General features: G+C 38.5%; 1 protein-coding gene across 1 annotated transcript in view; it reads right to left on the minus strand.

Annotated features, from left to right (window-relative positions):
• Nucleotides 1-16,088, minus strand: part of OXSR1 (oxidative stress responsive kinase 1) — a 93,651-nt gene that overhangs the window by 73,834 nt on the left and 3,729 nt on the right. The window contains exon 2 of the mRNA XM_064590091.1: nt 2,878-2,990. Within this exon, the coding sequence (XP_064446161.1) occupies nt 2,878-2,990 (113 nt within the window). The remainder of the gene's footprint in view (nt 1-2,877; nt 2,991-16,088) is intronic.

Raw genomic sequence — 16,088 nt, forward strand, 5'->3', positions numbered from 1 at the left:
GCCCTCCAAAAAGGCCAATTATTTTATTTTTTTTATTTTTTATTCATTTTTTATTTTTTTTTTAAAGATTTTATTTATTTATTTGAGACAGAGAGAATGAGAGAGAGAGAGCACATGAGAGGGGGGAGGGTCAGAGGCAGAGATGCGGGACTCGATCCAGGGACTCCAGGATCATGACCTGAGCCGAAGGCAGTCGCTTAACCACCTGAGCCATCCAGGCGCCCATCCAAAAAGGCCAATCATTTTAAATTTGCTTTACTAAAGGGGCGCCTTGGTGGCTCCGTCAGTTAAGCATCTGCCTTCAGCTCAGGTCATGATCCCAGGGTCCTGGGATCTAGTCCTGCATGGGGCTGTGTGCTTAGCACCGAGTTGGCCTGTCCCTCTACCTCAGCCCCTTCCCACCACTCGTGCTCTCTCTCTTCCTCTCTCAAATAAATAAAAAAATTTTTTTTAAAAATTTGTTTTACTAAAAGTCACTTCCCCCCCCCTTACTTATTTGCCAAATATATAAATACTATATTTTAATGTAAAGTTTACTGGACCATGTGGGCAAAATTATAGAGGTCTAATTTATTTTTTTTCTTTTACTAAGCTATACCAAATTTGCATTCCTCTACAAGTAAGGCCCTAGTGTAATAACACAAATATTATTTTCAAGATGTCAAATATCTGAGAACAGATGCTCTTTCTACTTTTGAACCAAGATTATACTTAGTTACTATTACATGAAATAGAATAGACTTCACTCAGAAAGACCTGATTTTTAATCCAGACTGTCACTTATTGTGATTTACTTCCTTCATCTAAAATGGAGCTACCACCTGTCTCATGGAGGTGTTTATGAGGGTAAAATACACTTAAGTGCCTATCACTAAAAAGATGTTTGCTGTTACCATCATGTGAGCACAGTCAAGTTATTTAAACTTTGAACCTCCATTTCTTTAGTCATGAGGTAATAAATAAGACTTTCATTCACCTTTATGATATCCTTATCAGTTATATAAAGTAACTGGCAAATGATACAAATTCATACTGGGCTTCTCAAATTCCAGTCTTTTTTCTTTTTTTTAAAAGATTTTATTTATTTATTCATGAGAGACAGAGAGAGAGAGAGGCAGAGGGAGAAGCAGGCTCCCAGTGAGCAGAGAGCCCGATGCGGGACTCGATCCCAGGACCCTGGGATCATGACCTGAGCTGAAGGCAGACGCTTAACCATCTGAGCCACCCAGGCGCCCATCAAATTCCAGTCTTAATAGGTAGGTTAAAAATTCTGTTTTTCCTCAAAACAATTAGTTTACAATTTACAACCTTCTTTTATGATCATTGCAGTTCAAATATCCAAATGATACTCTAAGGGGTTGTGGGCATCTATAAATCCAAGATCACTACCTAGGATTTCCATCAGCATCTCCTTTCAAGTGTATATTCTCTCACCAAAGAGGCCCAAGACCACTCTAGCAACTTTCTTCTTTAGCTTTTGCTCACACATTACCAACTCCTGAAGAGATGCATTTGTTTAATCTGCTAAAAGTTCAATGCATAATTCTATTATCTCGTTTCCTTTTATTCCAATATTCCCTAATACTCAGTACAGGCTCAACCAGAAATTAAATCCAACCTGGGAACAGAAAGACTTCTGGAGTGTCAGATCATCCCAGTGCTAACTCCTGCCTATCACTAGCTGTACATGACCTTAGAGAAATACTTAATAAAAGAAATACTTAATAAAGTAACATTAGTTCCTATTTGTATGGCAGTTTATACTTTTCAAGTACTGGATCATTTCATCCTCAAGAAAAACCTCATGAAGGGGGCGCCTGGGTGGCTCACTCAGTTAAGCATCCAACTCTTGATTTTGGCTCAGGTCATGATCTCAGGGTTGTGATATCAAGCCCCGCATCAGGCTCTACACTCAGCATGGAGTCTGCTTGAGATTCTCTCTCTTCCTCTGCCCCTCCTCCCACTCTCTAATAAGTAAAATCTTTTTTAAAAATTTTTAAAAAAAGAAAGATAAACCTCATGAGATATACAAAGCAGATGTTATTATTTCCATTTTAAGCCAAAGAAACTGAGGATTTACAAAGTTAAATGATTTGAGAATCTATCTCATGTCCTTTACTGAGCACTTACTATACACTTAAAAACAACTCTGGGTATCATGGCTCATAAAAGAAGTACAAAACAATCCCTGTGTGTCTAGCTTTTAATTCCACAGATCAGTTCTTGCAGCTATTAATCCCTGAGACTCCCTTTCTTCTCTTTTTCCCTAGCTTTTGGAGAAGGCAATGCCACCTTCTACCTCTCATCTTGTATCAGTGGTCAGAATGCAGATTGGTACCATGTTCCTAGGAGGCCAAAGCCTTTTAAAGCATATTCCATTTGACCAGGTATCACAATTGCATGATACTAGTTTCAGGAAAGAGAGAAGCAGCATTGTTTAAAACAATAAAAAAGAGGAAAAAGGTAATTGTCCAACATGAGAAATAGGTTAAATAAAATGTGGTCTACCTATGCAACAGAATACTACACACATACTGAAAGGCATATTAATTCATATTTATAGACACAAAGAATTTGATAAATTTTCCAATGAAAAGAACAAGTAAATGATTACATTATCATCAAAATACAAAGATATTTAAATGTGCACAGTCTGAAAAACTATATAGCAAGTGTTAATCTCAGAATGGGAGGATTACAACTAATTTTTTTCTATTTACCTGGAGTTTTATAAATTTTATAATAAGCATTACTTGATGAGCAAATTCCAACACCTTTTTTTAAGAAAAGTAATAAAAAATTTCAAGTTATTTCCCACTCTAACATGAATACACATAGGAGTATAATTCCCACATAAAAAATATGAGATGTGCATACCAGGAGTTCATCCATGCTAGTTTGACATTTCTCAAGGTTTATCCGTTTGATTGCCACTTTCTCCTTCTTAGGGGCACAATATGCTGCTTGGACCACAGCCGTTGCTCCACTCCCTAAAGATAAATACATAAATGAGTAAATAGATGAACAGATAAGAACATGACACTTCTAATTCACACACATTTTTTTTTTGAATGCTGAAACTAGCAGGTAAAAAAAAATTTTTTTTTCCTGCTTTGGTCTTTTTTTTTCCTTTTTTATTGTTATGTTAGTCACCATACATTATATCATTAGTTTTTGATGTAGTGTTCCATGATTCATTGTTTGTGTATAACACCCAGTGCTCCATGCAGAACGTGCCCTCTTTAATATCCACCACCAGGCTAACCCATCCTCCCACCCCCCTCCCCTCTAGAACCCTCAGTTTGTTTTTCAGAGTCCATCCTCTCTCATGGTTCGTCTCCCCCTCCGATTTCCCCCCCTTCATTCTTCCCCTCTTGCTTTTTTTTTTTTTAACATATACTGATTATTTATTTCAGAGGTACAGATCTGTGATTGAACAGTTTGGCTATTCTGGACATTGCTGCTATAAACACTGGGGTGCACGTACCCCTCCGGATCCCTACATTTGTATCTTTGGGGTAAATACCCAGTAGTGCAATTGCTGGGTCATATGGTAGCTCTATTTTCAACTTTTTGAGGAACCTCCATACAGTTTTCCAGAGTGGCTGTACCAGCTTGCATTCCCACCAACAGTGTAGGAGGGTTCCCCTTTCTCCGCATCCCCGCCAACATCTGTCGTTTCCTGACTTGTTAATTTTAGCCATTCTGACTGGTGTGAGGTGGTATCTCACTGAGGTTTTGATTTGGATTTCCCTGATGCCAAGCGATGTTGAGCACTTTTTCATGTAATTCCCACACAATTTAAACAAGAAAATAATGCGGGGTGCCTGGGTGGCTCAGTCGGTTAAGCATCCGACTCTTGATTTCAGCTCAGGTCCTGATCTCAGGATTGTGAGACTGAGCCCTGCACTGGGCTCCATTTAAGATGTTCTCTCTCCCTCTCCCCCTCCCCCCGCAGCTCGTGCACTTGCTCTCTCTCTAGAAAGAAAAGTAAATAATAAACAAGAGAGTAATTCTTACCTTGTTCCTACACTCAGCAACACATAACACCCCAAAAAGTCGGGTGTCAATAAAAACCAAAGCCTTGGCCATTTCACAGAATTGCTAATAACACCAGAAGGGAGGAAAAATCAAAACGGCCACAGTTCCAATTCTAGAGTATGATGGCACAGGCTCACATTTCCCCGTTCCTCTCCTCTAAACAGAACTGAATACCCTAGAAATAATTTAACAGATAATCATACAATGACCCTGACAGATGGAAAGAAGGTAGATGAGCTAGGGGCCTTGGGATGTGAGGAAAAGCACCACTGTGAGTTCACTGGGTTTTCCTCTTATGTCCCATATATCCATGAACAGCCTACAACCCGGAACCACCAACACAGACAGACAAACAAATGAGAAAATCTTGCTTTCTGGCCAAAGGACTATAAAAGGGGAAGCTTAGCAGAGACCTAGATGGGAGACAGACCCTCCCCAGGACTCCCCAGTCCCTATCCAGGATAGCGGGGGACCCCAATTCACTACAACATCGGCATCAGCAGGGTCTCCACCCCATCCCCAGACGGCAGTAGGCCAGATTTGCCACACTTGGAGTAATATCCAGCCAATCTGCCCTTAGCAGGAGCAGAGATGGGGACCCACACCTACCAGTCAGCCCAGGCAACACCTGTAGAGATCAAGCAGGAGCTCCTGCGATGCCAGAATAATAAAGAGAATAGCACTGCAAGAGCTCTGAAAACTAAATTATCATAGGAAAGACAGAGCTCCCAAAAGCAGGCCAGAACCTACACACTAAACCTAAATAGAGTTAGTACCTACTAAAATAAAAGATTTAAGCAGGATAAAGACTCTCCTCACATTAATATCTTAGATGTCCAGGATAAAATTTTTTAAAAATCACACATCAAGAATGAGGAAAAACACACATGAATAAGAAAGAGAACCATACTGATGCCAACACCAAAATGAACCACAATCTGGAATTATCTGACAAGAATTTTAAAGCTGTCATCATAAAAATATTTCAATAAACAATTAAGAATTCTCCTAAATAAAAAATAGAAAATTTCAGCAAAGAAATAGTATTAAAAAAAAAAAAAAACTACCAAATGGAAATTATGTATACAACTGAAATATGCAATTTCCAAAATAAAAATGTGTTGGATGGGCTCAACAATAGAGACGACGGAGGATAAATTCAGTCCTGAGGACAAGATCAACAGTTTACTTGACCTATGGTTTCACTTACACGTGGAACATAAGGAATAGCATGGAGGACATTAGGAGAAGGAAGGGAAATATGAAGGGGGGGAAATCAGAGGGGGAGACGAACCATGACAAGACTATGGACTCGGGGGAAACAAACTGAGGGTTTCAGAGGGGAGGGGAGTGGGGGGATGGGTTAGCCCGTGATGGGTATTAAGGAGGGCACGTATTGCAATGAGCACTAGGTGTTATATGCAAACAATGAATCATGGAACACTACATCAAAATCTAATGAAGTACTGTACAGTGACCAACATAACATAATATAAATAAATAAAGCTGTCAGTGAATTCCAACTTGCTCCTTTGTTTCTCCAAGCAGCTAGAATTATCTCTTCCTGTACTTAAAAGTGTATATGTATATTGTTAAACACTGTCTTGATATAAAATTTGACAACCCCCCAAAAATATAATAAAATAAAAAATAAACAGAGAGAAAAGGGACTGGAAAAAAAAAAAGAACAGAGTCTCAGGGAGTGGTGGATAATAATAAAAAATCTAAAGTCCATGTGGTAGGTAAAATAATGGCCTCCCACAAAGTATCCATGTCCTAATCCTTGAAACCTGTGAACATTACCTTATATTGCAAAAAAGACTGCATGTGTTATTAAATTAAGGATGAGAAGACTACCCTGGATAATCTGGGTGGGCCCAAGGTAATTATAGGGTCTTTCTTTTATAAGAGAAAGGCAGGAGAGTCAGAGAAGAAGATGAGATAATGGAAGCAGAGGTCAGAGTGATGGGACCATGAACCAAAGAACAAGTACTGATATACGCAACAACATGGATAACCATGAAAATATGATGCTGTGTGAAATAAACCAATTACAAACTGTATGACTCCATTTATATGAAATGTCCCATTTGGGCAAATCCATTCAGAAAATACATTACTAGTTACCAGGGGCTAGGAAAAGAAGACAATGGGAAGTTACTGCTTAATGGGAAAAGGATTTCTTTCTGGGTGATGAAAATGTCTGGAATTAGACAGTGGTTGCAAAATGCCATGAATATACTAAAAACCACTGAAATGTACACTTTTAAAATGGTGGGTTTTATGTTATACAACTTCTACCTCAATTTCTTAAAAAAGATTAGAGAATACTACAGACAACTTTAGCTTGGGGCGCCTGCAGGCGGTACAGCATAAAACTCTTGATATCAGGGTTTTATTTTATTTTTTATTTTTTTTAAAGATTTTATTTATTTATTTGACAGAGAGAGACACAGCGAGAGAGGGAACACAAGCAGGGGGAGTGGGAGAGGGAGAAGCAGGCTCCCTGCAGAGCAGGGAGCCCGATGCGGGACTCGATCCCAGGACCCTGGGATCATGACCTGAGCTGAAGGCAGTCGCTTAACCAACTGAGCCACCCAGGCGCCCGATATCAGGGTTTTAAGTTTGAGCCCCACGTTGGGTGTAGTGATTCCTTTAAAATAAAATCTTTAAAAACAAAAAACAAAAAAACAACAAGTTTAGCTCATAATTCCACAATTTAGAAAAAATGGGCCAATTCTTTGAAAACAACTATCGAAACTCAGTCAAGATGAAACAGATAACCTGAATAATACTAACACTATTAAAGATATCAAATTTGCAATTTAAAAGTTCTTGAAAAATCCCAGGCCCAGATGGTTTCACTGGAGAATTTTACCAAACACTGACAGAAGAATTAACAGCCATTTTACACGTTTTCCAGAAATGGAAGAAGTGGGAACCAACTCATTTTATAAACTAATTATTACCAATACCAAAACCAGACAAAGACATCACAAGAATTAAGAAAACTACAGACCATTCCCTCTCATGAATTTAGCTGCAAAATCCTTAACAAAATATTAGCAAATTGAATCCAAAATAGCTAATACAGCACAACCAAGTAACATGCATTCCAGGTATGCAAGGCTGGTACAATATGAAAAAAATATATCAATGCAATACATATCAATAAGATATAGAGAACAAAGGCAAAAGAAAAAAAATTAAAATTCCTTACAACTTACAGCCCTGCTTGAGACAGGCAGAGTGACCTTCCTCAAGGAGCTTATTAGCTGCCTCAATGTTAATACTTCTAGAGGCAAAAGGCAACCTTAGCTTGACATTAGCCAGACCTCCAGGATCCTGTAAAAATCCTTTGGAAACTACCTTTATCTCTAACCGCCCCCTTCCCCAAGATAGACGTTAGCAATCATCCTCTAAGCATATGGCCCACTGATACACATCTGAAGAGTCTTATGACTAAAGTTTTACTAGACAGTAGTAAATGACCTTGTCCTAACAGCTTAGCCCCTCAAGGTCCTGGAAACCTTGCTTCCAAATTCTTTAGAGACTTCCTTCCAACTTGAAACTATATCATCAGTCATCACTCCTCACAATCCCAGTGCAGCTCTTTCTGCCCAGAGGTCCTGTCCCCGTGCTTTAATAAAACCACACTTTTTTGCACCAAAGATGTCTCAAGAATTTTTTCTTGCTGTTTGTTTCCTGACCCCAACATTTCACATCAGTATGATTCTATTTATGTAGAATGTCCAGAATAGGCAAATCCATATGCAGAAGGAGATTAGAGGTTGCCAGAAACTAGAGGAAGGGGGAAATAGGGAGTGCAGCTAATGGATATGGAGTTTCGAGCCATGACAATGTTTTGGAATTAGACAGTGGTGATGGTTGCACAACTCTGTGAATACACTGAACTGCATATTTTAAAAGGGCAAATTTCAAAGTATGTGAACTATATTTCAATAAAGCTGTTACCAAAAAAATCCCTTCAAGTATGACATCAAATTTCTAATAGTATAAATGTGCTACAGATATTAAAATTTGAAAACAATTTGAGGGGCGCCTGGGTGGCTCAGTCGGTTAAGTGTCTGCCTGCGGCTCAGGTCATGATCCCGGGGTCCTGGGATCGAGTCCCGCATCGGGCTCCCTGCTCAGCGGGAAGCCTGCTTCTCCCTCTCCCACTTCCCCTGCTTGTGGTTCCCTCTCTCACTGTCTCTCTCTCTCTCTCTCTGTCAAATAAACAAATAAAATCTTTTTAAAAAATTTACATATACAATTATATAATTCAATAGAATTTGTTTGTTATACTGAAATCCATTTGAAAGTCCCTGACCAAAGCCAAACATACACAACCATAGTCAACAATGACATGGATAAACCCAAATCACAACTCTGACAAACTAAGCAAAAGCTCTGCACAAAGCTCATGATATGCAAAATTCAAAATAAAATCCAACATTCAAGAACACATTTGCCATTCAATGACATTATCCAATAGTGTACTTGAATCATTTTGATAATAGTTTAGGACCACTAACATATTCCTTGATAAGAAGGATCCAACAGGCTACTATTGAAATAGTTTGCAATCTGCTTCTCCACTGAACTCCCTTTGTTTTGCACATGAGTATGGGACAGAATTAGGCAGTACAGTAGTGCCTGGCATTAACTTTTCTCCCTCCCCCAACCTTTCCTTTCCAAGTTGTTTCTGCATGGAATCCCTTTAGAAAATTTAACAACTCTCTTGCCTTCAATGAGAGGCTGCTGCCCCACTCTGGGAAACCCCAGAGGAAGGAAGCTAATCATGCAGGTCACATATCTGTCAGACTAAGATGAGAGGCGAATTCTTAAGTCACAGAAGACACAATGAGACCTCTACAGGGTACCTTAGGTCCTAGATAACAGATGTCTTCTAATATGTAAATGTATTCCCTGATGCTTTTTCATTTAATTTTTGCAAATGTGCTACCTAGTGGTATTTTTTTAAACCAGTATTAACTCTCAAACCAGTTACTCTACCCCTGGATAACCAATCATTGATTATTTACTGTATACTTATACAAAATCTGAAATACTAGCTTTAAACATACTAATGTCATATCATACATAAACCAAAACCATGCTGGCATTAAAAATACAGACATAGCAATTTGGAAAGTTTAATTGTTATTAATTCCTAGTCATTATTAAACACAGAATTAATTTCACTAATAATGAAACACTAAACCTAGGTATTATCAATCATAATTGTCTACATACTAAAATACCTTTCTTTTACACAAAGAATCACTCATTTAATAAATCTCCCTAGAAGCAAGATGTGATTTAACAAATGGCCAAAAGACAAAGTCGCCAGCATTTCCCATATTAATGATAAAAAGAGACATGCAGGCTCCAGTTCTTCCATGCTAACAATAAATCACTTTCATTGACCTTCATATTATCTTCCCCAAATACCAAAACATTATTCAGCAATTGAAAAATATTTTGAAGTTCTAACATAAAGGCTTATGGTAATGCAGTAAAAACTCAATACTCAACACCACTAATTCAGAATAGCTAATGATGTTCTATCTTCCATTAGAAAAAATTTATTCACAGAAAATAACAATAATGTAGAGAAGAATACCTTCAAAATGTCTTTATAATCATTTTAGCTATTCTCCAATTTTTTGAAAGACTTTGAAAACACAGGATTAGAGATACAAATTCTGGGGCCCCTGGCTGGCTCAACAGGTAGAGCATGCGACTCTTAATCTGAGGGTGGTGAGTTCAAGCCCCATATTAGGCGTGGAGCCTACTTAAAATAAAAATAAAATAAATTATTTTTTAAAAAGAGAGATACAAATTTTAAAAATACTCATCTCTTTAAAGCATGTTCCTTTATGAGAAAATTTTCACACTACAAGTTAATTTACAGAGTTTCGGCCATCATTTTTCTTAGAGTAAACAGAGTCAAATAGAAAACATCAGCATGCATGGCACATAGTAAAAGTAAATGGTATTTTGTAAAACTTTTACTTCAGTACAAATACACACGCAAATTGTAAAAGAGATCTCTTCCGAACGGTTTAAGGAAAAGTGTAAAAGCTACTGTTCTAATGCTCTCTACAAGCATGGGACTAATATGAAGAATAATATAACAGAAAATGTAAACCAGTTTCCAATAAAACATCCTGACTCAGACTTTCACTACTTTAAACAGTTGTGTATCCTCCATGCACCATTCCCTATATCCCCGTTTCTTCCATTCTTCTGTCCTCTCCTAGTGAGCTCTTATTTTTGAAGATTTTATTTATTTGAGAGAGAGTGAGTGAGAGAGAGAGAGCACAAGCCGGGGAGGGGGAGACAGGCAGAGGGAGAAGCAGGCTCCCCGCCGAGCAGGGAGTCTGATGTGGGGCTCGATCCCAGAACCCTGGGATCAGGACCTGAGCCGAAGGCAGACGCTTAACTGACTGAGCCACCCAAGCACCCCTCCTAATGAGCTCTTAAACTGCAGTCTTAACATACAGTACATACATAATGGATTAAGTATACAAAAATATGAATGAGCTTTCTCCTAAAATTCTTCAAATTGGGTAATTTCATCCCTCAAGACAGAAAAGGAGATGCCCAAAGGCATGAGGAGCACTAAAAAAATTTTTAGTCTCTGGCCACTTTACTAGACCCAGAAACGTAAGAAAGGAAGTTAAAAATGGATATTATTCCTAACTGCGAGGAAAAAAATAAACAAATCAAATCAGTGTAAGATAATTTCTTCCAAATTTTGGCCAGCCATCATTATAACAGATACATTTTCTAAAGATTTTAAGTGTTCTTTTGTAAGGTTTTGCATTCAACTAAAGAGCTAGCCCAGACTCTTCATTCTGAAAGATGATTAAGGCACTGTCAACTGAATCAGGGAAAATACAAGGAAATTATAATTTTGAAAACCCTTTTCTCTTGTCAGTGTCATGTTGAAAATTAAAGCTCCTAGAACTGGTAAAACAGCTGTAAGAATAGTCATCATCATAAAAATCATGCTATTCTCTCCATACAAAGATGAAAATAAAGACACACTGCCATATGCTTTGAGTAATTATTCACACAGCCTGATGGTTTTGTAATGAATCATCTCTCTGTCCCCTGTTCACTCTGGTAATCTCTCATCTCAACGGATGGTAACTCCATCCTTCCGGATGCTCCAGCCAAAACTCTTAGAATCTTTTCACATCTAATCCAATGGCAACTCTCTAACTCCAAAATATGTTATATCTAGCATCTGATTACTTCTCACCAACTCCAATACTACTTCTCTCCACTGGATAAACTCTCCTTCTACCCTTGCACCCTTATAAAACTGTTCTCTATATAGCAGCCTGAATTATCCTTTTAAAACAGTTTATATTAATCCTCTGCTCAAAACCCTGCAATGATTTTCATTCGTTCTCAAAGCAAACGCCAGGTACCCACAATGACTTACAAGGCTTCACCCCGTCTTATGGTCAGGACCACAACCCTATCACCTTACTCTTCTGATCTCTTCCCCTGTCTGCCTCCTCACCCCACCTCACTCTGCTCCAGCCACTCTTGCCTCCTATTCCTTAGTCACATGAGCGTGCTACCATTCCACTTCAGGGCGTTCACCCCTGCTGCTCCCTCTGCCTGGAGCAAGCTTCCTGCAGATAACCAGAATACTTCTTCAGGTCTTTTCTCAAATGTCATCTTCTCAGTGAGGTTTTCCCTGATCTATTTAAAACCCACCTCTAGGGGCGCCTGGGTGGCTCAGTGGGTTAGGCTTCAGACTCTTGATCTGGGTTCAGGTCATATCTCAGGGTCCTTGGATTGAGCCCTGCATTGGGCTCTGCACTCAGTGCGGACTCTGCTTGAGACTCTCTCTCCCTCTGCCCCTCCCACCGCTTCCTCTCTCTAAAATAAACAAATCTTTAAAAACAAACAAAACAAAAACTCACCTCTATCCCTAGCAGTCTCCAACCCCTTTCTCTGCTTTATTTTTGTCCTTTATCACCATAGATTATAAACTCCACAAAAGCAGGGATTTCTTCCTGCTTCACTGCTGTATCCCTAGCATCCAGAACAGTACCTGGCACGTAACAGAAATTCAATAAATATTTTCTGAATAGATAAATTGACCAAGCAATGATATGTATTTTCAAGGAAAAAAATTACTCATTTAAGGCAGAGCAAACACAAAAATGGCCCAATCTTCATGGGCATGAGCTCATTATTACCATCATGAGCATTAACATCCATCGAACACTTATTCTGTGTGCCAAGTACTATGCTGAGCACTTTCTTTACTTGCATTTCATTTTTTCATCTAATACAATAATAATAATTACAAAAATAAGACTTATGTCATAAACTAGTAAGAGGCAGAGCAGGGTCCAGAAACCAGAACTACATAATGACTCAATACCATGCTCTTAACTGGTAAGCAACTGCCTCTTTAGATTAAAGCTAACATTTATTAACTGATTACTATGGTTAAATTATTTACTCATAATGTATTATTTAACTAAATTAAAAAATAAAAACACCAAAGCCAACATTTTTAGTTGCTTATCCAACATAAAACTTTCCCTTCTTCTTTAATAACAGAACCTTGACCTATTTTGTTTGAAGTAATAATGTGCCCAGCTAAAAAAAGCTTTATTTCATAGCCTCCCTTGCAAATGGCCAAATTACATGGTTCTGGCCAATAAACTAGAAATGGAAGTCACTGGGTAAGGCTTCCAGGAGAAAGTTCTTTGAAAGGGAGCCAACTCAGTTGTCACGTGCCTCTGTCCTTTTGCCATATTCTTCCAGCCTGGAACACCAGCATGAGGCTAGAGGTAGAACAACTACGCTGCAACTATGAGAATGAGAGTTCCGTTCTAAGTGCGGGGGAGTAAAAACTAGGTGCCTGGGTGCTTAATTAGGGCACAGAGGCTGCCACTCCAGTTACAGAAGGGGAAAAAGGTACTTTATTAAGCCACTATTATTTGTTGTCCATTACATGCAGCCAATGCAATCCCTATCTAATACAGCCCTATGAGGTTGTTGACCCAATGCTGGCCTTTAAGGATAATATCACCATAGCTAAGTCTCCCAACCAGGGGGAGAAAATACACTAACCATTAAGCATCATTCTATTAATAGAGCATGATGTCTTTCACATTTATGGAGGGGCTAGAGGTGGGATCCTGGAATCTGTACTTGACAACAACTACTTTTAGACATCAAAACGTGTGGCTAGTGAACAATTAAAATAAAAAAAGAAAAGGGGAAAGTAGAGAATAAAGCTAATGAGTTACCCTCACCAAAGTATCAAAGCTAGGTAAATCATACCTTATTAAAAACAGATCTTGGGCACCTGGGTGGCTCTGTTGGTTAAGTGACTTGCCTTCGGCTCAGGTCATGATCCTAGAGTCTCAGGATGGAGTCCCACATCAGGCTCCCTGCTCAGTGGGGAGCCTGCTTCTCCCTCTGACCCTCCCCCCTCTGTGCACTCTCATTCTCTCTCTCAAATAAATAAAATCTTAAAAAAAAAAAAAAAAAAAAAAACAGATCTTAAGGAACAATTTTCTAAACCTAAATGAAGATAAACAGCGAATATTTATGGAGATTCTTCAAGATATAGGAAAATAAAAGGCACATGGCACAGCTGCTGCCAGACTGTTTTCTCTATCTGCCATCACACCGTATCGTTGACAATATCACAGGTGGCAGGGTCTCATGTAGCTATACTACCATGTCCACCATAAATCCTGAAATCCATCTAAACTTTAATAAGATCTAGGAAAAAAAAAAAAGATGCAGTGATGTTCCAATAAGCATTACAACAAATCACATAATCACACAGTATTTCATATTGCATGGTAATACCAAAAACTACAAAACGTAAGGAGGAGAAAAAAGAGATAAGAGGAGAAAAAGGAGAGAACAAAAACCATTATGTTAAGGAACATTCAATGCAAACTAAACATTTTTTGTACACAATTACGCTTAATCTACATAACAGCCCCAATGATGTAGGTCCATTATCTCGATTTTATAGACAAAAAGCTGACACTAAAACCAGTTATATAAATTGCCCAAGATCACATAGGTAATAAAAGGTAAAGCCAGGATCTGAATCTAGGTCAGCACAACCCTAAGACCATACTTTTCCAGCTGCTTCAACATATGTCAAATACAGTACAACACCTGGTCAGAAATTCTAATACAGTAATAATGGTTAGGAAGGAGCTCAAAAACACTGAAAAGATGAGTGACAGTGGAAATACTAACATCTTTTACAAGTAATCACACTTAAAGAACTTCCAATCTTGCCAAAGTATGCTTAAGATGATACAATTCTTTAAAAGGAAGTCCTCTGAATTCCCAATCTGTATGTTTTTCATTATGTTCCAGGAAGGGAATTTTTCTTTTTTCTATAGGATTTTGCCAGAAAGAAAAAACAAAACAGAATGTGAGAAACAACTAACCCTACAAATACATATATATATATATATATATATTTTTTTTTTTTTTTTAAGATTTATTCAGGATGCCTAGGTGACTCAGTTAAGCATCTGCCTTCGGCTCAGGTCATGATCCCAGGGTCCTGGGATGGAGCCCTGCATCAGGCTCCCTGCTCAGCAGGGAGTCTGCTTCTCCCTCTTCCTCCCCCTCCCCCCCCCAGCTTGTGTTCTCGCTCAATCTCTCTCTCAAGTAAATAAATTAAATCTTAAAAAAAAAAAAAAGATTTTATTTGAGAGAGAGCCGGGGGGGGGGGGGGGACCTGAAGGAGAGAGAAACCCAAGCAGACTCTGCTCTGAGCATGAAGCCTAAAGAGGCGCTCAATCCCATGACCGTGATATCAGACCTGAGCCAAAATCAAGAGTCTGACACTCAGCCGACTCTGCCACCCAGGAGCCCCAACCCTACAAATATAGGCTAAGTAGAAAGTGTAAAAAAAAATTACATTTCAAATAAATGCATGTGCTTTGATCAGAAAGGAGGCATCATTTAAACACTGCCTTAAAATACAATTCTTTGAAAACAGAAAATTCAAATGATCCCCCAAACGTTTTTTTTTCTGAACGCCAATCAACTCATTTCCTGAAAAAATTTAGTGTAATCTGAAGAAATCACAAAGATTCATTTTGAAGATTATAGCTTATTACAAAATACCGTATTCCAAACATTTCAGCATGGAAGCAAATTCAGAATAAGAATACACAACTTTGTTGAGGCCAGCTACTTGTAATAAGCTATAGTTCAAGGAAAAACATTTTTTTCCCCTCCCTGCTCAGAGTGGAATGGAAGGATGTTAGGAACTTTTGGGAACTTACAAATGAGGGGGAGACATTTAAAACTTACAAAATAGGATACACAAAAGAAAAATTCTACTACATCCAAAAAGGTCACTTTCAAAATATCTCCTCCTGTTGTATTTTTCATTGTAAGGATATTTCCCTTAATCCTTCATTGTAAGAATATTTCCCATAATTAGTTTCACTTAAACGCTCAAAATTTCCCTTAGTCAGACTATGACTACTATCTTCCATTTTATATACAAAAACCAAATTCCTACATAGAAACAAGAATGTTGACTTAGGCAACAGGAGAGTTGGACACAGGTATTAGCTGTGCCACTAGTTAGTTCTATGACTTTAGATGGTCATTTTACCTTTTTATGCCCCAGTGTCTTCATCTGTGAAACAAGATGGTTCATCTTACCTCACACCATACCTTAAAAAATTAACTCAAAATGTATGTAAAAAGCTACACTTAGAAGAAAACACAGGAAAGAATACCTTTGTGATGTTGGATTAGTAAAAATCTCTTAGATACACCCCACCAAAAGTACAATCAATAGAAGAAAAAGTGATAAATAAAACTATCAAAATTCAAAACTTTTTTGCCTTAAAAGACACCGTTAAGAAAATGAAAAGACGGGCGCCTGGGTGGCTCAGTTGGTTAGGCGACTGCCTTCGGCTCAGGTCATGATCCTGGAGTCCCGGGATCGAGTCCCGCATCGGGCTCCCTGCTCGGCGGGGAGTCTGCTTCTCCCTCTGACC

The sequence above is a fragment of the Mirounga angustirostris genome, unplaced genomic scaffold (assembly GCF_029215605.1).
Source record: "Mirounga angustirostris isolate CCGP_5_RB_7025 unplaced genomic scaffold, mMirAng1.0.hap1 SCAF_1, whole genome shotgun sequence".
Classification (NCBI taxonomy): Eukaryota; Metazoa; Chordata; class Mammalia; order Carnivora; family Phocidae; genus Mirounga; species Mirounga angustirostris.